Genomic DNA, 25,386 nt, shown 5'->3' on the forward strand with positions numbered 1-25,386 from the left:
CCAATGATCACCAATGGTGATCAACACACTCACACAAACATTTAAACATGCAAATCCTGAATAAAATACAAATAATGATAATAAAATAATATTATTTGAACCAGAAAATACCTGACACAAACCAAAATCCAAACCTTGACAACATCTAAAATTGCAAATAAGTTGATTAGTCAAATATTTCAGATACTGTGAAATCTAAAGGAGAGGACAGGTTTTAAGGGTTTCCCCATTCAAATTAAAGGCGTCTTTGGCTCTAACAACTTTAAGGTATTAAGTGTCTTTTCATTGATTAATTAACGGAGTTTTGAGAAATTATTAAGTCATTGTGTATGACAACTTAATTTCCCAGTGGTGTTAACAAAGTAGGCCCACTCTGTCTGCCGTGTGGATCGTGAACTGAGGGCCGTTCCGTCGATCCACTCCGCCGTTTGCTCAAACTCTGCAGTCACAGATCTATAAATGACGAGCAGGCAGCGCGCGGCCTGCTGCTCCGCTGATGACGACATCCACATGTTTTATAGATCTGTGAAGCTGCACGGTCCTCGCGCTCCAACGGACCAGTGGACTTTTTTTTTTCTCTCATACCAGACGAAGGGGCGGAAACGGTACATTTCACAGTATTCAAGCTAGCGGCTCTGTATTTTGTCAACAAATCAAGACAAACAGCGACGTTATTACCACATAATTGTCAGGCAAAGGCTGTCGTGTTGTTTTATTTTGGTTCGGGTGGAACTTTTAAAAAAATTACATTGTAAGTCATCGGTAAGTTTGATTTTTGTCCTCTCTCCTCCCTCCTAACGTGTTGTTTCGGTAACGTTTGATTGTGCACGAGTCCAGCGTTAGCTAGCTGTTAATGTGCATATTTTCAATGGGGATGAAAACTAGCGCTGCGTCTGACGCTCGTGTCCGGTCGGGAGACGCGTTTCACATCATGTGTGACTGCGAACAATCATTCTAATCGACAGACATCCCAGAATATGCTCCATTAGTTGCCAGCGCGAAAGCAATATGGAGGAGACGCCAGCTAACTGCAAACTGAGGGTCCCTTCGGGGCTTTGTCGTGCGGTGATTTTCTGCTTTTTTCGTGCTAACGCTAGCAGCCAAAATCCCCTTAAAGTAAAGCACACACGCTGCATTTCACACAACGGCGACGCTGATTAAAAGCGGTCTGTCTCATTTTATACAGCAGCTCTGCTTTTGCACAGTAACGTTGCGTTCTGCTAAGCGCCGCCAGGTGTTGCACAGCTCGCGTGCACTGTTGATGCTGGAAGGTAACCTGCAGACACGTCCCGGTCTGCCACCGCTCTATTATTCATTAGGAGGGTGATAAATGTGGAGGCAGCCCTGCAATGAGCTTACTGAAGGTGATCAGTGATGCCTTTGATCGGGGCCATATTTGTCCAACTGAAATACACCTCTGACACCTCCCCAACACATCCAGTGAGTTTACACATGTCTTCAACTAATGATACATGGGTAACTTTAGACAGCACAGATTAGGCAGTCTTATTAAAATCGAAATCCATAAAGAGGACAAAAATCAACATACTCACACAAACATATGCTGCTGGTCTGCATCGCCTCACACTGTTACCCATGTATCCCATCATTAAACCCCATTCTCCAATGCTGTTCTCTCCTCTCTACCGCATTGATTCCGGCTTGCTTCCATCATGCTACAATCTTGACGTTGACCAGGAACCTGCTGGTCCCCAGGTCTACCTGATGAGTATGAGCCTGACTACAGAACCCCCTAACGATGGTCCCACTGTTACAGAAGGTTTAATATATCATTATTTCCTAACATAAATTTCTCTGTATCACTTGTCCTTGTGCGGTAAGGTGTGTGTCAAAGAGGAATGAATTCTGTATGTGAACAAAGTGGCACTGTGAATGTTTGCAACCCGCTTGAAACTGCACCCAGAAGAATGATTTAAAATGCATTTGTGAGAAAAGACAAAGTAACACGTGTCCCGAACGAATGTGAGCATCTTAAACTCTGCAGGCAATGAAGACTTTTCAGTTTCAAGTCTCAGCAGCCTTTCAAGGGTGGGTGTCTCCAGGATCAGTTAGTGTCCGCTCACTCCTCCCGTCTCTAACCCATCAGAGAGCAAGATGACTTCATCTGAGAAGAAGGACAAGAAGCCAGATGATGTGCCGGCGGAGGAGGAGGAGGAGGAGGAAGAGTATGTGGTGGAAAAGGTCCTGAATCGGCGGGTGGTGAAAGGGAGAGTAGAGTATCTTCTCAAGTGGAAAGGCTTCTCTGAGTGAGTGTTTGGGGGTCTTATCATGACTCTGTTCACACATCCGAGATCAGGAAGTAACAAGACACCAGCCGTTTTAACAGGTGGCTAAATTCTTAACGAAACACATAAATGTTGTGTTTTTATGTACTTGTGTTGCAGGGAGGATAACACGTGGGAGCCAGAGGACAACCTGGACTGTCCAGATCTGATCGCAGAGTTTCTGCAGTCCCAGAAATCGGCGCACGACGGAAAAAGGAAGGCGGCCGGCGGAGAGGCAGAAGGAGATGAAAGTAAAACGAAGAAGAAAAAAGACGACGTAAGTCCCACTTCTTCGTCTTTGGTCGAGTCCATTAAGGGCTGAAGTGGTTCCTCCTGTGCAGAAGGCAGCATCAGCGTTCTGTGCTGCCCTCACACCGAAATACACTCATATCAGGAATAATAATCCACTGGATGAAAACACCTGATTATGACAGCAGGAATGGTGTCACAGTCAGGGATGAGTTGTATGATTTCTGTTGCATCGGATATCAAACATTTCAGGAACATGTTACAAGATTTTATCTTTGTTTTGATTTGGCAACGTTTGTGAGGAATATTTCACAATGTTAGGCTGGCACACCAGGCCGAGCTCAAAGAACCAGAAGAGACAGACAGACTTATTCTTCACGTCACATCTTCTGTTCAGAGTCTGCTCGTGTGGACTCCTGCAGGTCTGCTTGGGGTGCAGACTTCACCACACTTACAGTGCCTTGCTTAAGTATTCACCTCCTTTTTGGGCTTTTCCACATTTTGTCATGTTACAATTTCAATTGAAATGGATTTTCTGATACATATAATTAACTGAAAACACCTGTTACACCTGTGTGACCAAACGAACAGCATTGTGAAGACCGAGGAGCTCACCGAACAGGTCAGGGATTAAGATCTGCTGAAGTACAAAGCACACTTAGGTGATAATTAAATTTGTCAAGGAGCACCTGTGAATCTGTCATCAGAAAATGGAAGGAATGTTGCACCGCAGCAGATCTACTACGAGAAGGGCGCACTGACGGAGAACAGAGGCGACCACGAGGCCGATGGTGACTGTGGACGAGCCGGATAGACCCACAGCGGAGGTGGATCGGTGTGCACTGCACTGCCACACGTCATGTGGATGAAGGTACTCTGTGGCTCTGGTGCTACACACCGTGAGCACACCATCATCAGCAGGTCCTGGGAAACCTCCAGATTGAGGGTCAGATGGAAGGAGCCAAATACAGAGCAAAGAAAACCTGTTTCAGTCTGAGAGAGACTTGAGACAGGGACAGAGGTTCACCGTCCAGGAGGACAGTGAGCTGACGCGTAAAGCCAGAGCTGCACTGGACTGGATTAATGCAAAAGTCTCAATCGGACTGAGAATCTGTGTGAGACTCTGCAGACGGTCTCCTTCCAGTTTGACCTAGGACAAACATTTCAGTCTGTAGATGTGCAAAGCTGGTGGAGACACGCCCAAAAGACCTGCTGCTGTCAGCGCAGTGGTTCTACCATCTACTAGCTCAGGTGCGTCCAACAGGTGTCTGCTTTTTGTCTTAATTATTGTGTTGCAGCAGAAAATATTTTGCACCTTCAGAGCACTTTGCATGTTGTGTTAATCAAATGGTAACGAGGCCAAGAAAAGTCTGAGGGGGTGAACACTTCTGCAAGGCACTGTAGCTGATTGAATTACCCACAATTTATTGCAATACAGATGTTTTAAATAGCAGGCACAAGACAACTTTGAACCTCAAAATACTGTACACATATGTCGAAATGAAGAAATGATTGATGAATTAGCTGGTCAACAGGAAATTAATCTGAAACTGTTTCGCTGACTGAGTCCAAGTCATTGCTGAACATTTGCTGGTAGCAGCTCGTCAAACGTGAGGCTTCGATGCCTTTTGTGACGGCAGACTGAATATTTTTAGGTTTTGGACTGTTTGTCGGACGAAGTGAGACATCTGAAGACGTCACGTGGGGCTGAGGGACATTATAATGTTGAGCTGCATCAGAGTTTACAAAGAGGGGATTTTCAGGGTCTCAGATTTCTGCAGGTACACACAAACATTTTCTTTTACATTTGCAGCACTTTTCCCAAAGCTCAGTGTTTGTGTGGCATTGTGTTTGTCTCTATTTGTTTTAAATTCACAGAGGACCCACAGCGCGGTGTAGGCAGGTAGCGTTTATGTGCGTGACTGAAGTGGTGCTTTCTTGTTCGATCCTCAGACAGAGAAGCTAAGGGGCTTTGCTCGAGGGCTGGATCCAGAGAGGATTATTGGTGCCACAGATTCCACAGGAGAACTCATGTTCCTCATGAAATGGTTTGTATACTGCTGGAACATCAGCGGCTGAATAACCGGCTTGTTTGTCGGGGTATTAAAATGTGTCTCCTCGTGCGAAATGCAAGTTTTTGTGTTTTTTTTCTGTGCAGGAAAAACTCTGATGAAGCTGACCTGGTGCCGGCGAAGGAGGCCAACGTCAAATGTCCGCAGGTGGTCATCTCTTTCTACGAGGAGAGACTTACTTGGCACTCGTACCCGACCGAAGACGAGAAAAAAGACGACAAAAACTAACACAGGGCAACGGGGCCGGGGAAAGAAAAAAACTGTAGTTTTGAACTTCATTGTACTTTCGACAGGGGATTGTGGGGGGGGTCGGGAGGGGGACAGAGGCAAGCAAGACACCATTGAACTCATTGGTCTTTTGGTGTAGTATCACTCATTTAATTCTGCTTTGATCTGGATATAATGTAACTGTGTAAATGCTTCAGGTTTGCTCGACAGAACCCAGCTGAACTGTACAGCGCAGTGTTCATTTTCACCCTCCACTCCAGTTTTAAAGAAAGCTGCTGGGCTACTTCAGTATCATTCTCCCACATTTGGTCCAGTGGTCGGTCATCTTGCTGTGAAATCGTATCAGTGAGGTGATGTTTTATTTCATTAGTGTGCCATTTTTTACTTGATTTGTCAGTGCTTTTGACGGCAAACCCGTGTTCATCTTAGCTGTTTCCTTAGGACTTGTTTGGTGTGGTAATGAACCCTTTCAGTGATTCATTTGATCATTGGTAATCTTTGTAGTGTTTTTCATTAACATGTCTTGCTTGTCGGTTTTGGAGAATAAACCACTTTTTGTTACCGCGCTGTTTCATGCTGGTGTCACTTGCAATACAACAGTATTCCCAAGTAGGGCTGCAACTTTTCAGTAGCGACTGATCATCTCATCGTTTGGTCTGTAAAACACTCCCATGACAATAACGTCGAGCCCAAAGTGATGCCATCAGATGTCTTATTTTGATTCAACACTCAAAACCAAAAATACTGCAGGAGTAGGAAAAGCAGCAAACTCTCACATCTGAACCCACAACCATCAAATGTTCTCAAAACCGGCAATACATTTTCTGACGATCGATTGATCCTTGAAGCTCTATCGTGTAATTTTGGTTATTCATGGTCCTGGCACTCTTTCCAGGAAAGATTTCCGCCATCATCGGGATATAAAAACCTTAAGCCTCCTCCCAAAATCACATCTAACTTAACCATTCATGACAACTAGAACACAAGAGTCACAGGTGAAAATAAAAACACTTTATTAATCAATAAAAACAATTCTTGATTGCCAGCAAATATCTCAAAACAGAGGGAACTACATCCAAACTCAAAGCAGAGGGTGAGACGGTTATGGAGACAAACTACAGAAATCATGACAAACACAAACATGGAAATATTTACATAACAAGACAGACAAAAAAAAGTGCACTAAGTAGTAGCAGTACTAAATAGTTGGTGTCGCACTGGGTTACACTGAAGTGACTGTGAACCGGAGTTTCATGCCTGAATATCACATTTAATGAGGACATTTCTCCTTTCAGAACGATTTTTTGGACATCATCTTAACGTTGCGAGTTCTGTTCAGCCTCTTGTAAATATTCTAGCCTAACTGCTAACTCAGCTGCAACACTTATTCACCTATTTTTTCATTTTTAAAAGAGGGTGACGAGACACGTACCGACAAACCTCATTCAAACAGACGAGTAATAGCACTTCTACTTTGAGAACATTCTTCCCCAGTTCTCAAAACATTGAGTGAAGGTCATGGGATCGTGAAATAAAGGCATTCAAATCAAAGTGGCCACAACGCACACCGTCAGGTCGCACATTCAATGAGCTTATCTCGTGAAACGACGCGGCTCACTCTGTTAACAACACAAAAACGTCAGAACGAAGGACTCGTCATGTTCAAGCCAACACCTCAGCTTTACAGCAGTTAAAAAATTGTCTCCAGTGGCTTTCAGTTGGGCGACGTTGGCAAACGAGTTTCTGAAAAGGGCCGTCGCTACACCTCGGGGACAACCGAGCCCGTTTACGTCAAAACGAGGCATCGCAGAGGAAAGAAAGAACCCGCTGATCCATGACTTTGATCTGTGACGGCCTGGAGGCTCTGCAGCTCCTGGCCCATCACAGCATCTTTAATTCCTCCTATGATTCCAGGCTCTGTGTGAAGGTCTCAAAGAAACGAGGGTGTAGACTTTTACATGAAGCTGATGTGGCTAGACCTATAACCTTGCTTATACTACAGATTATGAACAGTTAATAAGAGCCTTCCTAAACGCAGCTCCCGCATTTAAACCTGCAGCGAAGGAATAGCGACAGACACGGCAAAATGCATATAGCCAAGCCTTTTAAAGACAAATTACAGTGCTATGTATAATTTATAAGGAAGTTGATACATTTAGCAATGCAGTGCGCCTCCTCCCTAAAACATCCATCTGCTCCTCTTGCAGGACTTCACCGTCAGGCCTCCTTTAGCGCTGGCCAGCCCGGGAACACTCAGCCTCTGAATCCTTCTCGTCTCAACATCCCCCTCCCACACATCACAGCCAACCCCTTTAGGGCTTTCTCAACTTAGATGCGACCGACAAACCGACTCGAAAACCGGGATCCGCCATACAAACCTACAGTATTAGAGTGCAGTGTTTGAGCATTCAAGATGTAATCAGATCAAGTGATGTGCACCATACAACCTTTGGTTAGTATAGGTGTTAATGGCATCCTAAAACGATGGACTTCCTTTAACCTTTGGTATCTAAACTTCCACAACCATAGATGCTCTTCTTTGCCTGAAGATTTTCAACTTAAAAGCCTCAGTGACCATGAAAATCACTAGAAGTCTCCAGGGTGGGATGTGATCGGACAGTCCTTAAAACCTTCCGTGCATAGGTATTCCAACCATTCCTGTTGACAATGTTCTTTTACTCCCACTTTTCTCGACACCAGTCCCTTGTTTTACCCTACAAATCTTCTCCATCCTCCGAGGTTTGGTGCAAAAGGATCAAGAGCAGCTAACGTTTTTCTAATAGCTCATTTTATGTCCTTTTATATCCCTCCTCCTCTCCTTGCTGATTGTTTCCCCCCGTTTAAATAATGAAATATCAGTACTCAAACGAAGAGCTACTTCTGCTTCAAAAGTTGTTTCCAGGAAAATAATGTGGGAACAGAATGAAAAGGGAGAAACTAATGCAGGAAGAGTAGTCAACAATGCCATTTTTCTACTCACCAGAATCTTCTTAAAGGAAAAAAGGACATCTCTCTTGCATCTGCAGAAATCTTTCTTACTGATTTAGCAAAGTTATAGATTAAACAGCAGTTTGCCCCCCTCACTTCTTTTTGTCTTTTTGTTTTTTCTCGGGCTTACGGTTCTGCTCGGCAGTGGTCACGCCGCGGGGCATGATCAGCACGCTGCCATCGGCGCTGTACTGGAGCGAGTACTCGCTGGGAGGATAGGGCCGGCCCTCCTCGTCCCGCAGCTGAGTGAACACCTCTTGGTACAGACTCTGCATCTTCTGCTTCATCTGCCGGATGGAGCGAATGAACTCCATCTTCTCCTTCAGCAGGCGGGCCTTGTCGCGCCTCAGGTCTTGCACGCCTTGCTCCAGGTTGATGATGGTGTCCAGCTTGCGTTTGCGGCAGTTCTGGGCCGCCATCTTGTTCTTGCCGCGCCTGCGGATGTCGCGGATGAGGGCGAGCTGGGCTTCGCTCAGGTGGTGCTTGGCTAGAAGCTCGTTGAACTCTTCCACGGGCAGGTTGATGATCTTTTCGTTGGAGAAGGGGATCTTCATGGCCCGGGCTCGGCGTTCGTCGCGACTCGCGTGCTTGTCGAGCAGGTCCTGGTGAGGCTGAAGCTTTGAGTGCTGCTTGTCGCGGACGGTCTTCTTCCCGGTCGAAATGGGCAGCTCCGGGTGCTCGGAGAACGCGGCGGAAAGCGGCAGGTTGTAAGTGTGATTATGGCTGATGCCGTCGAGCTGAGGGAGGCCGTGGAACTGGGAGGGGTCCTGATAGCTCATACGGCAGAGCTTACTGTACCCGGGCTGATAACCCCCGACAGCACCCTCCTCTGTCTCTGCAGTGGCAACCTCAGAGTCAGTGCTATACCCCACAGCTCCCTCCTCTGAGAAGGTGGCGGACGTCGAGGAGGAAGACGCCGCCGAAGAGCAGGAGGTCTCAGAGCTGCTAGGGGAGGCCGGGCTGTGGCTGGAGTCCAAGGAAAGACCGGAATCTGAGTCGAGCTCATTCTCAAGCTGGGAAGCTTGGGCCTGGCTGAAGCCCTCCTCCATGGCAAGGTCCAGCAAGCTGATCTCATCGAGCATGGACTCTTCCAGCAGGGTGCTGAACGGATCGGGCAGGATAGGCGTGGATGTTACGTTGTTACTCGAACTATTGATGTGTGGTGGGAGAAAGATCCCGGTCAGGTTAGTGGCTCCAAACGTGGAGTTGATGTTGCTGGAGTTGCTGGAGGAAAGTCTGGGCATGGTGGTTCTTGGGGTGATGCTAACAGAGTCCAACTGGGGATTGAACATCTGGGGGAAGTCTTGGCTGCAGCTGGGGAGGGAGGCCTGGTGAAGGCTAACGTCCTGGTTGACCGGCGTCGAGCCAGTAGAAAGCTCAAAGTTTCCCACGGTGCTCGACTCCGTTGTCCCGCTCGTGCCATCGACACTGCTGGAGTTGGAGTGGAGCGCAGTGTTGTTCACTTCCATTGCCTTTGAACAGAAACGTTTCATCAGGGGAAAATACATGTTCCGTTTTGGACCCAGACGACAAATAAATTGACTGTCTCTGGACAAACAAACACATCACACAATTTCTAAAGGGAACGTACTTGTAGCTCCATGATGGCCATGATATCTTGCCACTGCTGCTCCAGGTCTAACTGTGGCTCTGCTGAGGGAAGCTGTGGTGCCAGAGGAAGGCCCTGAGATGTAGAAGGAGCTTCTTCATTGGAAACGATTTCTGGGGTGACGACCGGAGCTGGAAACTAATCAAAAATATCAAACACATCAAGTAAAACCATCGTAGCAATATATTAATATCTTGCTTTGCAACACCTGCAATACAAGCAAAATGTGTGTTACCTCAGATTCTTCTCCAAAAGGAAAAGTGGCCTCCAACAACCTCAAGCATTCTTGTAGAGACAGTGAAGTCTGTGAGCCGATACCTGGGAGCTGGGGGACAACCACAAAGAGACACCAACACAGTTAAAATACCGATTCTTTTAGGGTACTTTCACAGTTCTTTGGGCCGGACCAATGAAAAAAAGACACATTTTTGCCTTTTACTTCTGGTCTGGTTTGTGTTCATGCTGACTAAGAGAAGAAGAAACTCTTATGTTCAAACTGGGTAATTTCACACAAACAGTTTTTCACCTCACAGTGTTTTAGGCAAATGAAGAGAGACTGACTAGAAATGCGCTCACATGAAGAAAAGCTCATATCTTTTATCACCAGTGTGCAGCACTCAGGTTTCTATTTCCTTTTTATGAGCTGTATGACAGTTAAATGTACCGCCTCCCACTACAGCGATCACGATCGTGAAAATTTTAGTTGACGATTAATTGCCTTACAAATAACTTAGTCTTTTTCTGTTCATTTTATGCCACTATTACACTCAGCCTTATCATAGCGTAATAATACACATACACTTCAGGAAGAAGAAGAGCCATTTATTGGCAGTGAACATTGGAAAATATGCAGTTAATCCACGATGTTAAGGTCAGTAGATGCTCACTGAAATGCGGTTGTTGACTAAGGAGTGTCAGGCGTCAGACGGCTGCACGTTCTCAAACCATGTTTCTCATTCTGCCAGCTGCTGAATTAATTCTCCACTCAGGTGCCATAACACCATAACAGAGGAGAGGAAATCCGACATTTCTGTGAGTTTCATGCAGCTGTTTTCAAACAGATGTATGGAAACGATTCTAATGATGATGAAAAATCATCTTTTTCAGCTCACCAAATCGCACTCAGGCGATTATGTAATAATCATGACAGGCGTGCCTCCCACTGGATCAAACACTTGGATATAAGGATCCATTTAATCTACAAACCTGCTCTGGGATACTCTCTCCTGTCTCCCCGTCCACTGGCTGAGCTCCTTGTAAGTTTACTCCATTTCTCCAGCTCTCTTGCTCCTCATTCCTGTCTTTGTTTTCGTGTGGGCTGGGCTTCTCCTCCTCGCTCTCCTTCTGTCGGTTGCTATAGTTGAACACTTCTCTTCCTGCACCAAGGTCGATGTCCTGTCGCCATAGGATGTCAATCAAGTCGATGTCCTGGAGAAACACATAGCATCCATTGAAAAAAAGTTACTTTTATGACCATTTATTGTGCAGGTATTCCATGTATTGAAAGAACTCATACTGTAGCACAGCACAAATGAAAGCCAACATATCTGGGCCACTTATGACTGAAATGATTCACTGATTTGTGATAAACTAGCAATTATACTGTTCGTCGCTTATGCAAGGGTAATTCTGGCAGGAGATCATGTAACAGCAATGAAGTCAGATGATGCAACCATGACATGAACACTTTGACACAGTGGTCACCTTGTGATCAGAGAGAAGTCTTGGTTCATCACAGTCCAACAAGGACTTTGTGTCACCCCTACCGCCATCAATATGACCATTATGTTCCCGCTTTCTAAAAGAACTAAAATGATGAATTAAACAACTATAAACTAGCACAGAGAAAAGTAAAAAACACAAAGTGAGTGTATTAAAGAAGGAGGCTGTTTGCTGTGGATTTCAAGGTAGCACACAACATTAAATGTGACCAGATGAATGTGACTCAACTGGTTTGACTAAAAATATCTGACAGTGATAAAAGACCAGGGCTGCAGATGATCAGTGATATAGGTAAACACGCCTAATCTCAGTATATGTGTTTTAATTCTTTGTAATACAGATAACTCGTGTTTTATGCTGCCCTAACACAAAACTGATGATTACAAATGCTTTTCTGAATACAGAATTTCTTTTAACATCTGTGGCTTACGATGATTCTTACTAAGAAGAATAGTCTACCAAGATTTTTTTCAGCCACTTGAAAAACAAACATCCAATCTAACATTTCATTTCTCAAATACTGCTTATTTGAACATAAATGCATGATTAAATCCTGCTCGTCCCACAGTGACTGTAGTGACAACAAGCAACTGTCAACAGGAGGTGTGTGCCCCCTCCTTTTGACAGATGCTGCCCAGGTGAAGACAGAAATAAATGCAGTACCTCTTTGGTGAGGTCGTCATTGCCATCCCTGCTGCCCTGCTCCTGGTTGCCCTCTGGGGCCACGGCTCCCAGGCTGCTGTCTGCTGTGTTCAGGCTGTACGTGGATTCAGGCGCTCCACTTCCTCCCCTCATGGCCGGGGTAGCGTCAGGGTTGTTAACGTCCTCTAGGCCGGCCCCATTGTCCAGGGTGATGCTGGGGCTGGACTGGCTGCTGGTGGACACCACAGTCTCGGAGTCACGATGCACTAGCCAGGTGTTGAGCTCGGTACTGGGCACGGAGAGGCGATCCAGCTGGCGCACCTGGTTCAGCAGCCGTCGAGTAGTGAAGAAATGGTCGAGGTCCACACTCTTTGGATGGATGCCATAGCCGTCCAGCGTGTTGCGCAGGTTGTGAAACTGTGTCTGGGTGTAGGCTGAGCTAGGGCCCAGGATGATCTCTCTCAGTGGGGGCAGCTGATTGCTTAGATAGGTGTCAACGTCCACCCGCACCCCAATGAGACTCAGAAGGATGGTGAACTGAATCAGGCCCTCTGTGAAGTACTTTTTCAGGTAAAGCATTTCTTTACAAAGGAACAAAAGGTGAAAGTAAAAAACAAAAACAAAAACGGGGCCAGCTACCTTGGATCAATACTTCTGTACTTGTATACATGAACATAAAAAGTGGTTACAGACAGTGAGGGGAAAGGGTCTTCAACAGGATTCTGTATGTTTAAAAGGCATTTAGGATCCAAGATGGGGTTTCCACTCTGAGAGAGTCCAGTTTGTGCTCAAAGCTTTGTTCTTCATAAGGTTCTCATCTTCCCATTCCTGACAAAGTAAGACATGACATTTTATTGCTCTTCTGCAAACGACAGTAGTTCAACATTATAAAAACACTGCTTTCAGCTCTGAGACACGCGAGTCTTACCTACCTACATTTGCATTAAGCACATGTTAATGGAAAAAAAAATCAGGACTTGCTAGCCCACTGCAACCACTCCATCCTCCCAAGACTAGAGAAGTGATGTCGGCTCGCACCGCGCAATGCCTTTTCGTTCTTGGAAATTCAGCAGACCAGAGATGATGAGCACAGAGCTATAGGCATCACCCCACCCTTGACAGGACAACTACTTCTTGTGGGTGCTGCTGAAGGTGAAAGCAAGAGTCGAGAAGGCTCGCTGGGCTGGCTAGCACACGCACCAACGACAGCGTTGGGTGGCAGGCAGGGTCCCTCCCTCCTCTCGCACAGCTGCGCCTATCTTCGTCCTTATGACGTTAGCTGTTAGCTACCTTGTGTTTTGAGACGCGGCTGCTGCTATTATACATGTATAATCTCCTTGTTAAATAACACAAAGTACTAATGATACGACGTGTCGGCACATTGGCTAATTAGCTTGCATTTCCGATCACCCTAAAAAGTGACAGGTACCTCTACTTGTATTTTAGGTCTACTTACTTCCGCTGTGGCTAGCATCAAACAATCTCCCTAGCAACAAGTGGTGAAAAGATGATTGACAGATGGTACAGCCATTCACAGATCTCTAGCGCGATGACGACACATGACTCCAGCAACCATCGTCCAATAGAAATAAGGAGTGGGTGGGGTTTAAAGAAAATGCTTAACAACTATTGGAACTCAAAGCATACTCTATGCTAGCCTTGGAAGCTAGTTTGCCGCTAACTATCGTAACCATTCAACTACTTTGAAAAGTAACTTATGTCATAAGCAAAACACACTACGGTATCCAGTATTTCACTCATACATACACGTATTTATTCATCCATGTGTCTGCTAACGTTAGCTGATGCTATGAATCACTGCAGTCCATGTATCGGCTTACGCATTAGTTAATTGATAACATCTTGCTTTCATACTTACGCATGAAGATTTTGCAATTGTGCCTTCATGCCCAAAAGTCCACTGCCACTTAGGAAAAGTGATCAAGCCCTATTTCATTAAAAGTTCCACGGTGTTGCCCGACATTGCATTCTCCAGCCTTTCCTCATTGGATGGCCCACCATGACTTGCAAAATTGCTAGCTGGCCCGGCTAGCCTAGCAGCGCCGCTTGACACCAAAACACGCTTTCACACAGCGCATGCGTAGAACATTCTAGTGGAACGCTTTCATCAGCCGACTAAAAATCCCCCCGCTGTCAATGTAGTACACTTTGTTCCAATAAAGTCACATTTTTAAGATATTCAACCAGGAAAACGCTTCTTATATACAGTTCAATTTCAAATTAAGACAGCTATACAATTTTACAGTGTGTTCAACAACTCTTCAATGTCATAAAATGTTAAAATTTGTTTTATAAATTGTGCTGATTTATAGCTTTCTGAGACATTGTCAATTTACGTTTTTTATTTTGTAGATCGTTTATGTATTACTGCACATTTTACAAATCTTTCCCATATTACTTTATGACTGAATTTAGAAATTAGTCTCTTAACTTCATCAGCAAAAAGAAATGTGTGCATACAATTAATCTACTTCTGCAATTATTTAAAAAAAAAATGTAGGTAGGATAAGTACACCTTTATTATGTACTTTATTCACCCTTAAAATGTATTTTTTATGTCTTACTTTATTTAATATGCAATCGGAAGTACTTCATTTGCTTAATATATAACAATAAAATAATAAAGATTAGAATAAAGATTAGGACAAATAAAACAAAATGATCTACGCAGCAGAAACAAATTGAACTCAGGATAAAGTGTCATAAATGGATAAACCAGGTTCAACAGAACACACACATGTATACCTTTCACACACATTTCTATCAAAAGTACCAAATGCTTCTCACTCAGTGTTAATCCAGGAAACATCAAGACGACGTGAGATTTAAAATTAAATGCTACTTTTATTTCTCCAAGTAGATCAGGACAAAATATTTTCAGTGAACGTCTGTGAAGTTCTCTATATATTAACCCCCATTAGGTTCACGGGCCTTTTGTGGTATTTCTTTGAAATGTCATCTTCAATCTGCAAAACAAATAACAAGTAACAATCAGAATTACTGCCAATAAACCTCATTATTACTAAGATCCTCCCAGGTGTTGCATATATTAATCATGAGCCCTCTGTGCAGTATATATTCCTTTCAATTAACGTGCAACTGCATTATTCTTAGTTTATATTAACATGAATATGATAATCTTATGACAAATATTTAGATTTTAAAAACTTGAAGCATATCTGCTTTCTGTGCTCGCTGCATTCTGCGAGGGAGGAAAAATGCTTCACAACCTTCTCTTTCCAGAGAGCTGGAAAACCGCCAACCCTGTGAGCATAAATAAATTGAGGTGGTAATCCAATACCAGTTTCTGGAGTTCCCGGGTGCATCCTGCCAGCAGGTCAACACGAGGCTCCAGTCTGGACTGCTCCTCCAGGGCTTCCTGCCTTCTCTCAGCCATTGTGGCACCTTTCAGGACCAGAATGTCCGCCTGCTTCATCTTCTGTCTCAGCACCTCCGACACACGCTCCACATACCTAAACAACATGTTTTATACACAAAAATAATGATAGGGTTTCAGAAGGAAACAACAGGGTTTAAATGCGAACTCTCCTCCCTTTTCCCAGACGTCCGTGCCAGATTTCTGGATTGCTGCTTAACAATTTGTTGCCTGACAAACAAGTATGAAACAATCACATGATTTCTGCAGACTGAAGTGGATCCTATGAGGATCAGTTGTGGCGGCATACCGTGGTGACGCCTGGATCATAAACAGGTGCTGCATCCGAAGAGAGGTGAGCCGGCCCAGAAGGTCCTGCACCTCTGACAGCATCTCCTGAATATGTTTACGGGATTGGCCTTGGATGACAGAAGGGGCCAGCTGGAACTGGCTCATAGCTACCACATCTCCCTCCTCTCCCATCTCACTCACGCGCTGGGTCAGGAACACTTCCAGCTGTACAAACACATGAAACCAGTGCCACTTGTTCGGGATAAATCTGACAGATGATCTAATCCATAATCCAAATACGATTCCAGAAATGAAATAACACAGGAAACGTGGCGGCCCTCCTTCAACCAACCACGTGCACCACAATCATTCCAGTTAGTCAACTTTTCTTTAACTGTCAACTTACCTGCTACTCCCTGCAAGTTAAAACAAACACTGTGAATTTGTTTTACTAATAGTGGTGATGCAGTCTCATAGTCCTTATTGTTTGCAATAACTGCGTTTGAATTTGCACATGTAAAAATCACGTTTCCAACCACAAAAAGCGTCCTGAAGCCTGCATTAACTGCTTTACGCCACTTGGGGGCAGCAGAAACAGGCCGAAAACAACACTGAGCTGAAACTCAGTATATGATGAACAGTTGCTTATTTAAGCATCCAGCATTCTGTATTCGCTCACATGTAGTGTACCGTGGCTTTTTAGAGCTTTGCTGCAGCTGAAGACGACGCTGCGAGAGCAGTAAGAGCAAACCAAGACAATAAAGCTTCAGGCTGTAAAAGCAAAAGACATTAGCTCATACACAAAATTCAAGTGGATGCTCAGTCTTACAAGCGAGCTTTGACGCTAGGTGACTTGTCTTTACCTCCATTAGCTCATCGATGAACTGGTTGCGTGACTGAGAGTTCTCCAGTATGCTGAAAGCATCCTCGCCTCTGGCCACACCGTCAGGACCTACAAGGTGAGACACATCTTCAGGAAACAGACATCAACAGTGGAGCGCGTGGTGAGCTGTGGGGCCATGACGGCGATTTATAAAAAGAAAAGTAGTTACAGTCTGTGCCCACGTCTACGATTTCAATTTCAATGGGAGCTGCTTCACTGTCACCCCAGTCAATACCAGCAGCAGCAGCGTCCTGTCGAGGGAGACAGACAGAAGCTGGTGTGTTAGAGCAGAAGGCCCCAAACTTGTTTCTGTGATGCACAACTGAAAGTAATGATAACCCGTCATGTTCCAAGCCTGTTCACTGCACTGATTTCAGCCTGGATGCTGCTTAACGCTTTCATAAAAGTGTGTATTGTTGTTGAGTCGTCAGTGTCTTACCTCAGAGCTCGGCTCCAGACTGATGCCCCAGTCTATTCCATCCTCGACTGTGATGACGCCAGAGTTAACATCCTGAGCATCTGCACTTTTGCCAAAGTCACCCCAGTCAATCTACAGACAGCAGAGACACAGACACACTGAGTCAGTGTGGAGCAACATCACTTATGACCTGACACACTAATATATCTATTTGATCTCGTCTTTGATGAAGAGCTGCCCCATGAGTCCTGTGGCTGCATCGCATCATTTCATCATAAATACGTTTTGTAACCATGATCATCTCAACTAAAAATTTAAACTGTATAACAAAAACAAGATGGATTTAAGAAGAATTTATTTAAAAAAAGGTGACAAGTGATTTTCCTCGACCCTGATTAATCCGTCCTGTGGAGACAATCAAACCAACCGTGTCCTCTGTGACGGCTTCAGGAGGAGCGTCCTCCACGACGGGCCTGTCAATGACTGTGGGGACTTTCCCCGTTCTCCACTCGTAAAACGTCGTGTTTCCTCTCTTCTGGGCAAACGTCAGCATAGGCAGGACTGGTTCAGACCTGCAAAGAACAACATGTGAGCTCATGTGGCAAAAAGTGTAAAATCTCCCTTTTTTTTACTGTTTGAAAAAAAGCTACACATTTTGATGATGTACTCACCACTCGCACACAAAGTTTGTGAAAGCAGCATAAAGTTGGATGTGCTCCTCTAGCTTCGCTGCATCCTTCCCGACTTCCTCAAGAACAGCTGGTAACTCTTTGACCAGAGCCTGAAGCTCACGAGGGACATTTTCTCCCTGTCAGAGGGAAAAAAGGCAAGCGAGAGGGTGAAGAACGTGTCCAACAAAGACATCCAAAAAAAAAAAAAAAGTTCTCCTGCAGGTGTGCATGTTTCTGTACTCACTTTGATGCCATACTGTCTGCAGGCGGTATAGTAGCGTTCCCGCAGGTCTGCGGCTGAGCTCTGGCACTCGACTTCCCGCCTGCTCAGCTCCTGCTGCAGCTGCTGGGCTTTGGCCAGTTGCTTCCTCAGAGCCGGACCTTCATAGCTCACATTGCGGCTCAACAAACTGGCCAACTCCGCTGGGACACACAGATTTTAATCAAATAATTCTATACATGCAATTATTTGGTTTATAGTTTAGTTTATAGCGGGATGCTATGTCCGCATATCCTATAATAATCTCACTGTAATAATGTGAACAAAGCAAACAATCTACTGTTTTCACTGTTTACAAAATGATCCCTTCAAAACAGGCAATGGAACCAAAATCTGATTCATCAAACAGCCGTCCTTCCCAATAAAAAGCAGAGGAATGAAAAGTCTAACGGTGTGAACAGACGATGTCGTGTGAAGATAAAAGCATATTATATTACACTTACCCAAATAGACATTATCTGCCTCATACAGGGACACAATCTCTTGCCAATCCTGAGACAAAAAACAGAAAACACAATTGAAATCTTAATTTTAGGATAGTTTTAGCAGTTTTAGAGCAGAGGAACAGGACACAGAAACCCCTCAGAGCTCTTTGTTGTGACATTAAACTGTGAGACACAGAGCAGCAGTTTGATTGAATCCTCTCACCTTCATCCTCTGAGACGAATATCTGCCAAAGATGTTTTTGGAGGAAGCTTCTGTTCCCTTCAGTATCTCCACTATCCTCAAGCAGTGAAAGTAGTGAATGTCTATCAAACAAACAAACAAAGTATGCCAATTCATGAGCATCCATTCAGAGGACCAGGAGGACAGATGGTTTCATCTGAGGACAATGAACCAACAGAGAGAGACAACAGAGGGAGACCTCTCATATATTATCATTACATCTGAGTCACAGAGATATACATGAGTTATGATGATCTTTAAATATGAATAAGGGACCTACAGGAGCCGGAGAGGAGCTGCTTGATCTCCTCGTTCTCTGGCATGTCCTGGATGGCGGCATTGATCTTCTCTCTGATACCTTTGACCACACTCTGCCATTTCAGGTTACAGTGACGCCGATCCAGCAGCCAGTCTGCAGAAACATGATCGTTCAGCAAAACCTCACATTTCACGCTTCATCCAAACAAACTTCATGGCAGATTTTCTGTGTCCTGCATGACTCGGACACATTATTGTCTTTAATAAAGTACAGTTTATAAAAACAAGCAAGATTCAACAACATCAATATCTGTGGTTTTGACATCATTTGAGTCATCTGCTACAGGCAGACTGTTGGTTTTAGCTCTTAGCTCACAGAAAGACATTTCATAGTCGTGTCTGACTCACCCAAAAGCTTGCTGGTCTGTATGTCGATTGGGAGGTTTTGGATATTCTGCTGAAGGGAGAAAACGGTCGAGACATTAACAACTCACACCTTTCTTCCTCCATTTATCTAGCAGCATCTTTCACAGAGAGGGAACAGAGAGAAGTCTCAACCATGTTCAGTTCTCAGTTAACTGGACTTTGGCTGTGTGGCAGCTAGCTAACGTTAGCTAGCTGGCTCATTAAAACCGCGCCAGAGGGACTTTATTTCGTCTTACCTCCATTTTGTCGTCACCTTTTCAAAACGAAAGCATCGAAAAGAGTTTATGGCTTCATCATAAGTTTATTTAAAAGATTTATGTCCAAGATTGTTGTCACCATCCGTATTTCACTGCTTATGACACGTTACGAGAAGGAGAGCCAATAGAAAGAGGTGATATTACAGTAGCCGGAAGCAGTGACCAATAATAGAACACTATGCTGACAGAGGCAGCTGATTGGTCGGTGGTTTTGTTCCTGGTTTGTTGCAGAGTTGACGTCCGTCGGTAGAGGGCGGTGTGTCCTGTAACTCTGTGCTGTTTTCATGGAAGGTGATTTCATTCATGTACCCAGCGACTGAAGAAGTACTCAGATACTTCACTCAAGTAAAAGTACAACAATCTAAAATGTCCTGTAAGAGTAAACAGTAAAAGTACATGAGTATTACTGGCAACGTGTATTTTGGGTATCAAAGGTGCTTTTTCTGCTAAAAAAAAAAACAAAAAAAAGCCCATATGCATGTATTATATCAGCCAGTGGTAAAAACAAAACAAAACAAAACATAATTGGATCACTAATACTGACGTGTTTATGTGCAAGTAGTATTTTACTATTGTAGCCAATTAAGGTGGGGCTCATTTAAAATGCTTTATATGCTTTAAATGCAGTTTCCAGCCTTGGAGTCGGCCTCCTCCTCCTGATGAAGAGGTTAAAGGGAACCTTTCTGTTATTTCCCATTCATTCATCACAAATGTCTCATGCGGTGTCGTTAAAACCAAAGGAGCAACATAACTTAAATAACACGAAATGGCTCAGACACTGAGCTCCTGAACATCCCTGCATGCAGAGCCGCAGCAGTGCCTCTCGTGACCTAATTTCAGGTCATTTGAATGGTAACCAAACTTGCAAAGTAAGCATCCATTCACTGCCTGTGATTTTACGTAAGCCATGCAAAACATCAGGGGCACTCACCTCATTCAGATGATCTCTGTCTGCCTGTCTATCTGTCTATCTGTCTGTCTGTCTGTCTGTCTGTCTGTCTGTCTATCTGTCTCTGTCTCCACCTTAAAGTATTCACTCAGTGTTGCGTAACAGGACTGATAAAAGGGAATTTATTTGCTGTTTGGAAAGCTGCTCACCTCTCAGGTTCACATTAACCCTGATGTCAGTTATCTCGGTGTGGACTGGGCTGGACTGAAGGAAGGTCTCACTAAATCACATGGTTGCTGCATTTGCTCACTCCTGCACTTAGCTGGGCAGGTTTGAGGTGTGTGTGTGTGTTTGAGGAGGGTGTGTGCTGCAGAGTGGGGGGGTGCAGAGGGGCGAGGTGAGAGAGAGAGATGCTGCACCTGCACATGATCACCTGAGAAGAGGAATCCAAGAGGAAACAGAGAGGAGGTGAAGAGTTTGTAAGCATGGAGGGACAGTTTCACATCTGAGAGAATCTCCTTCAGCAGCTCGTCGACGAAGTAAGAAAACGTTTGTGCACCTTAAAGCTGTTTCATGTCTCTAAATACTGAAGCAGAAACTGTTCTTGTTGCTTTTAAATGCTTGATGTCAGTAAGAGCAGCTCACTTGGTTCAATGTATTGTTTGATTTATTGAACATTTTCTACAATAATCACTATATTTACAAAATGCGACACATCAGACAGAGAACAATAAATGTCCATTATTCCAACAATCAGCTGTAACAATTAAAAACAATTAATCTGCTGCTATTTTAACCATTTAGGGACATTTTTTGTGCATGAATGCCAAAACATTTCATGGTTTCTGGTTCTCAAATATGAGAATTTGCTGCTTTTCCTCATCTTACTTCACATTGAATTGAATATTTTTGACAAAAAAAAAAAACATTTGATGATGTCATCTTGGTCCACATGAGATTGTGATTGGTATTTTTTATACAGTTTACTGATGTTTAACAGCACAAATGATTAACTGATGAATCAAAGAAATAATCTGTAGCTGGAGGCAGGCTGTCAGTGTCCGACATGAAGAGAAAGTAGGACTCCAAAACGTAGAAATTGTGATCATGTGAGGAGAGAATGCGCTGTATGTTGACATGTTATAACGCTGTTTACCTCAGGTTATTTCAGGTGAGGTCAGTGCTCGGCTGTTCGATGTTGAAGCAGGTGACACTGCTTGACTGACAATAATAAACCGTCTTTAATTCGAGCAATAAAGCTCATATATTCAGGAATCTCAGAGCATTATTGGAGCCTCGTCAAAGCTGTTGAGCACACATGAAGTTTGAAAGAGAAGTCAATTTTCTGTGACACTATCATAAACGTCAAAGAAGGGCTCTTCATCAGCTCGTTCAACTTTGCTGCTCTGGGTCAACAGTGAGGCTGGCACGAGGGACGAAACCTGAGAATCCAATGAACCTTCAGCTCGATCATGAGGGCAGAGCGGGCCCCGGTGCCCTTGGAGGCTCCTCGCCCTCCCCAGCTCAAACATTGTGCTATTGAAAGCCTCTGCAGCTGGTTAGTGATTTCCGAATGTGGCCACGGTGTTCCCTTCTTGCTGTGATCTCTGAGGCTTTGCTGAGCAGCTCACCCACACATGACTGAATACATGGTAACTTATTAAAGAGAACTGTGGAGGGCCTCCTTTATGTCAACAGGGCTTTTTGTCTCAAAGGTCACATCTAAGTCAAACACAGAAGACCAGAAGAATTATGTGTGCATACTGTACCGCTATGTCCGCTTACTTAACGCAGTGTGAAAGTGCTGCTCAAGCCCCTCGACTTACTTTGCAAACAACACTATTGAATGCTCTGCAAACACTTGTCGTAGGAAACTCTGTGAGAGAAGAAACATGCGCAGGAACACAAGAGGATTTCATGATAACACTTTATATGAAGCTGCACATAGTCATCATTAACCAGGCTGCTTATTTGCATGCGTATTAGTCACATATTGGCTCTTTATTAGACATTAAAAAGCTCTTATTAATGCCATGTTCTGGGCGTTGGGGTTATTAAGATCATGTCAAATGTTGGAGAAGTAGCCGAAAAGAAGCTGAGACACAGCCGCTCAGCTAAGAGCTCATCCTGGTCAGAAACACTACCTGTTACCTGAGTGTGTGTAAACAACCAGGTCAGGAATAAGTGTAATTAAGCAGCACTGGGCCAAGACGTAACATTAGGTCCAGACTAATAAAGCACAAAGGCTCTTATGTAAATGTTCCTCTGAGCGTCCTCAGGTTACGCTTTTAAAGTTACAATTAAAGTCCTGCAGCTACATTAAATCATGAATCTGAAGTGTTTCCTTGGCTGTTCCTGTCTGAATGTTGGCAGCAGGTGTGCGTTCCAGGCGTCTGACGTCACCTGCTTCAGATAAGAGTAAGAAGAGTGTTTCAGCGAAGGGCGCAGGCTGTGTTTGCATAGGAGCTGCATGATAACACGACCACACCAAATGAGGATTTATATGGTTATTTGTCTCCGGTCGGCCCTCGTAAAGCAGACGTTACTGTCACACCTGTGAAAGTCAGACTTTGGTTTGTTAGCTTCATCTTGTTTATACGCTGTTTATATGTGGTTTGGAAGTTTATCCCAGTTTGAAATACATCTAAAGACAATTCTACAGCACAGAACAGAAACAAGATTTGAAGAGATCTTTTAAATCTAAATCAACTGCAAAAATCTGAATTTTAGAGCTAAACTTATTGTTGATATTGATGTGGGTGTTACAGTCAGAGAGCGGCCTTTGTCAGACATCTGACTGTGGAGATGAAGACAGGAAACATTGATTCTGCTGCCATGATCAGACTTAGGACATTGCTTTTGCTTGGTTTGCCCTTTCTATCACTTATTAATATCACAGTTATTTTCTTATTTTGTCAGAACAACAGTCTGAAAACCATAGCTAGCCGTGTGTGCCCACAGTGTGTGGCCATAAATCTGAATGAATGATCATAGAAACAGATCATCCAGAGCTCCACTGCCTCCTTCACTCTGCTGTTACGTAACTGAGCTCCTGGTTCAGCATTCAGACGACAGCTTGCGTCTTCATCAGCCCAAGTCTTTTTTTTTTCCTGACTTCATATCAGATCACATACAGGGACAGAGGATACTCTTCACATGCTCATTAATTCATCAGCTGAGCGCTGAGTGTCAGGTGTCCTCTGTTAGTTTACACCTGCTGTCTGCCGCCTGAGGACGGACCTGATGCATGAGAGCAGAGGAACACGGTCCGAGCATCTTCAGCTCATATATAATCAATAAAATCCATGTTTACTGTAACACTTTGAATGCAGTACTTTTTCCACACTGTGCTGCTTTAACACAAGTGTAAGACACTGACCACACACTGCTTGTCTTAAACTCAGACATCCAGTGACGCTTCATGAGACACTCAACCAGGGACGCTGCTGCCTCATCGGTCAGCTGACGAGCGTTTGGAAGTATACTGTTTTATGACTGTTTAAACAGCAGGTCAGGAATCGGGCGAAACTCGAGGTTTCAGAAGCTTGAGGTCAAAAGTCCAAATTCTCCCAGACCCTGAGAAATGTTTGACTAACCGGCTCGAGGAGTCTCTGAGACTTTCTGAGCGTTTCGTCATCTTCCAAGCTGTTGAAGCTGCTCCAGGCTGAAGGTTTTGGTGGTCGTCCATGGGCTGACATGGTGACATGGTTACCTTCTTTGAGAAAGACATTTCCTAACTCAATATTTCTTTGTCGTATTTTTATAAAAAAAGATGGGGGGAAGGCCAAATTCTACTTCAATCAGCGTCCGTTCAGCCAGCTTCACGGGCTGAGATGTGAAGTTTTTGTGAAGGGACGATGTTTAATAAAGTTTCAAAAGGTGTCAGATGGTCTTGTTGATCTTTCTTTGGCCATTTTAATGATAGTTTTAGTCCATTTTATCTCCCTACACAGAGAGGATTATTCTGCAGGACAAACACAGAATCCCTTTCTTATATGTGAAAATACACAGAGAATCATGTGTGAAGAGATCTGGTCTAACAGACATGAGAATCAGCCTTCAGAAGCCACCATGAGTCATTTGTGCCACAGGTGTGTCCAGGGTGGCGCCTGATCCCTTCAATAAACTTTATTGACCTGATATGTTTTAAGGAGACAGTTATTTGACTTGTGGCGTCATGAAGTTGGAGGAGAAACTTTGTTGTTGTCAGTAAAGTTCTGGTCCCACAGCGTGTCCTCTGTGCCCTCCAGGTCAGGCCTCCAGCCTCTGTGGGTGCCATGGCTGATCCAAGCTGGTGGAAGCTGACCTTCTCCCGCAAGAAGAAGTCTGAATCTAAGGTTCTGTACGAGATCCCGGCCGAGTACGGCAGTAACACCGGAAACAAGGAGCACTCGAGCAACAACCCCCCTGCGGACCACGCCGACAGCCAGTTCAATGCCAGGCTGGAGAAGATTGTAGATAAATCCGCCACCAAGGGCCGCCACGTCAAGGTCTCCCACTCCGGACGCTTCAAGGAGAAGAAGAAGGTCCGCGCCACGCTGGCCGAGAACCCGAACCTGTACTCAGAGCACGGCCTCAGCAACGAGAACCACAAAGCGAAAGACTGACAAAAGGCACCAAAGCTCCCAACAATGCACATACTTGACCACAAATGTGTCATATATCAGCGTCACCCTCATAAAAGGCTAAAATATCTCCAAGCACAGCCATGCAAGGCGGATAAACACTCGTTACCAGGCGCCACGCCCAGCGGACTCACACCTGTCCAAACACCTGGTATCAGCAGACGACCATCAGACGCTCACCAGCAAACCAAACACTTTCCCTCCGTCTCATTTTTAACTTTCTGCTGATCCTCATGAAGAAATCGTCCTCACGAACCAACAGTTGCTTCATTGTAAAGTACGTTTTATTTTTATTATGACGGATGTAAAGTTTTGGAATTAACGTGTCACAGAATCGACCCACGAGCGGAGAAACACCTGTAAAACACCATTTTCTTACATTTTTATGACCAAAGCAAATGGAGGCTTGATTTTTTTTGACTGTGTCTGAAATTAATAAAAGCTGTTTATTTAATCTTTTCTGGGATCCTGAAGCATAAAAATAAGTATTTTGTTTGTGATAAATGTGTCAGGATGAGTTGAAGTGACGG

General features: G+C 44.3%; 4 protein-coding genes across 9 annotated transcripts; 2 read left to right on the forward strand and 2 right to left on the reverse strand.

The window, feature by feature from the left end:
- Positions 1-586: 586 nt before the first annotated feature.
- Positions 587-5,396, forward strand: cbx1b (chromobox homolog 1b (HP1 beta homolog Drosophila)). Of its 4 annotated transcripts, none has more exons than XM_076760565.1 (6): positions 587-762; positions 1,699-1,780; positions 2,108-2,267; positions 2,406-2,562; positions 4,488-4,582; positions 4,693-5,396. In XM_076760565.1, exons 2-6 carry the CDS (start codon positions 1,726-1,728, stop codon positions 4,832-4,834), a joined length of 609 nt encoding a protein of 202 aa, XP_076616680.1. In that variant the 5' UTR covers positions 587-762; positions 1,699-1,725; the 3' UTR covers positions 4,835-5,396. The 4 variants fall into 4 exon arrangements, with proteins under 4 accessions (XP_076616680.1, XP_076616679.1, XP_076616682.1 ...); XM_076760564.1 differs by having other exon boundaries at positions 587-751; XM_076760567.1 differs by lacking the exon at positions 1,699-1,780.
- A 434-nt stretch (positions 5,397-5,830) lies between these two features.
- nfe2l1b (nfe2 like bZIP transcription factor 1b) lies at positions 5,831-13,860 on the reverse strand. Of its 2 annotated transcripts, none has more exons than XM_076759795.1 (6): positions 13,675-13,860; positions 11,817-12,623; positions 10,638-10,859; positions 9,667-9,756; positions 9,414-9,569; positions 5,831-9,294 (listed from the first exon to the last, which is right to left on the reverse strand). In XM_076759795.1, the coding sequence occupies exons 2-6, from the start codon at positions 12,372-12,374 to the stop codon at positions 7,915-7,917; spliced, it is 2,406 nt and encodes an 801-aa protein (XP_076615910.1). In that variant the 5' UTR covers positions 12,375-12,623; positions 13,675-13,860; the 3' UTR covers positions 5,831-7,914. The 2 variants fall into 2 exon arrangements, with proteins under 2 accessions (XP_076615910.1, XP_076615911.1); XM_076759796.1 differs by lacking the exon at positions 13,675-13,860 and adding an exon at positions 12,728-13,052.
- Positions 13,861-14,640: 780 nt separating this feature from the next.
- cdk5rap3 (CDK5 regulatory subunit associated protein 3) lies at positions 14,641-19,478 on the reverse strand. Of its 2 annotated transcripts, none has more exons than XM_076760858.1 (14): positions 19,322-19,478; positions 19,068-19,116; positions 18,682-18,813; positions 18,384-18,484; positions 18,179-18,227; positions 17,700-17,878; positions 17,456-17,592; positions 17,212-17,356; positions 16,806-16,916; positions 16,536-16,617; positions 16,347-16,435; positions 15,503-15,708; positions 15,118-15,289; positions 14,641-14,782 (listed from the first exon to the last, which is right to left on the reverse strand). In XM_076760858.1, exons 1-14 carry the CDS (start codon positions 19,325-19,327, stop codon positions 14,717-14,719), a joined length of 1,524 nt encoding a protein of 507 aa, XP_076616973.1. In that variant the 5' UTR covers positions 19,328-19,478; the 3' UTR covers positions 14,641-14,716. The 2 variants fall into 2 exon arrangements, with proteins under 2 accessions (XP_076616973.1, XP_076616974.1); XM_076760859.1 differs by having other exon boundaries at positions 19,068-19,113; positions 19,322-19,465.
- Positions 19,479-24,508: 5,030 nt separating this feature from the next.
- On the forward strand, positions 24,509-24,838 carry prr15lb (proline rich 15 like b). The gene has a single exon (XM_076760436.1). The coding sequence runs from the start codon at positions 24,509-24,511 to the stop codon at positions 24,836-24,838; it is 330 nt and encodes a 109-aa protein (XP_076616551.1).
- The last annotated feature ends 548 nt before the right edge of the window (positions 24,839-25,386 follow it).

The sequence above is a fragment of the Chaetodon auriga genome, chromosome 20 (assembly GCF_051107435.1).
Source record: "Chaetodon auriga isolate fChaAug3 chromosome 20, fChaAug3.hap1, whole genome shotgun sequence".
NCBI classification, from domain to species: Eukaryota; Metazoa; Chordata; class Actinopteri; order Chaetodontiformes; family Chaetodontidae; genus Chaetodon; species Chaetodon auriga.

Coding starts and splice junctions, on each gene's coding strand:
- cbx1b (XM_076760565.1), top strand. CDS start 1,726: ATGAGTATGAGCCTGACTACAGAACCCCCTAACGATGGTCCCACTGTT. Junction 1,781..2,107: donor TGGTCCCACTGTTACAGAAG/GTTTAATATATC, acceptor CTAACCCATCAG/AGAGCAAGATGACTTCATCT. Junction 4,583..4,692: donor CTCATGTTCCTCATGAAATG/GTTTGTATACTG, acceptor TTTTCTGTGCAG/GAAAAACTCTGATGAAGCTG.
- nfe2l1b (XM_076759795.1), bottom strand. CDS start 12,374: ATGCTTTACCTGAAAAAGTACTTCACAGAGGGCCTGATTCAGTTCACC. Junction 10,860..11,816: donor ATGACGACCTCACCAAAGAG/GTACTGCATTTA, acceptor GTGTTTCTCCAG/GACATCGACTTGATTGACAT. Junction 9,570..9,666: donor CTTTTGGAGAAGAATCTGAG/GTAACACACATT, acceptor ATTTTTGATTAG/TTTCCAGCTCCGGTCGTCAC.
- cdk5rap3 (XM_076760858.1), bottom strand. Junction 17,357..17,455: donor ACAAACTTTGTGTGCGAGTG/GTGAGTACATCA, acceptor TGTTCTTTGCAG/GTCTGAACCAGTCCTGCCTA. Junction 15,290..15,502: donor ATGATCCAGGCGTCACCACG/GTATGCCGCCAC, acceptor CATGTTGTTTAG/GTATGTGGAGCGTGTGTCGG.
- prr15lb (XM_076760436.1), top strand. CDS start 24,509: ATGGCTGATCCAAGCTGGTGGAAGCTGACCTTCTCCCGCAAGAAGAAG.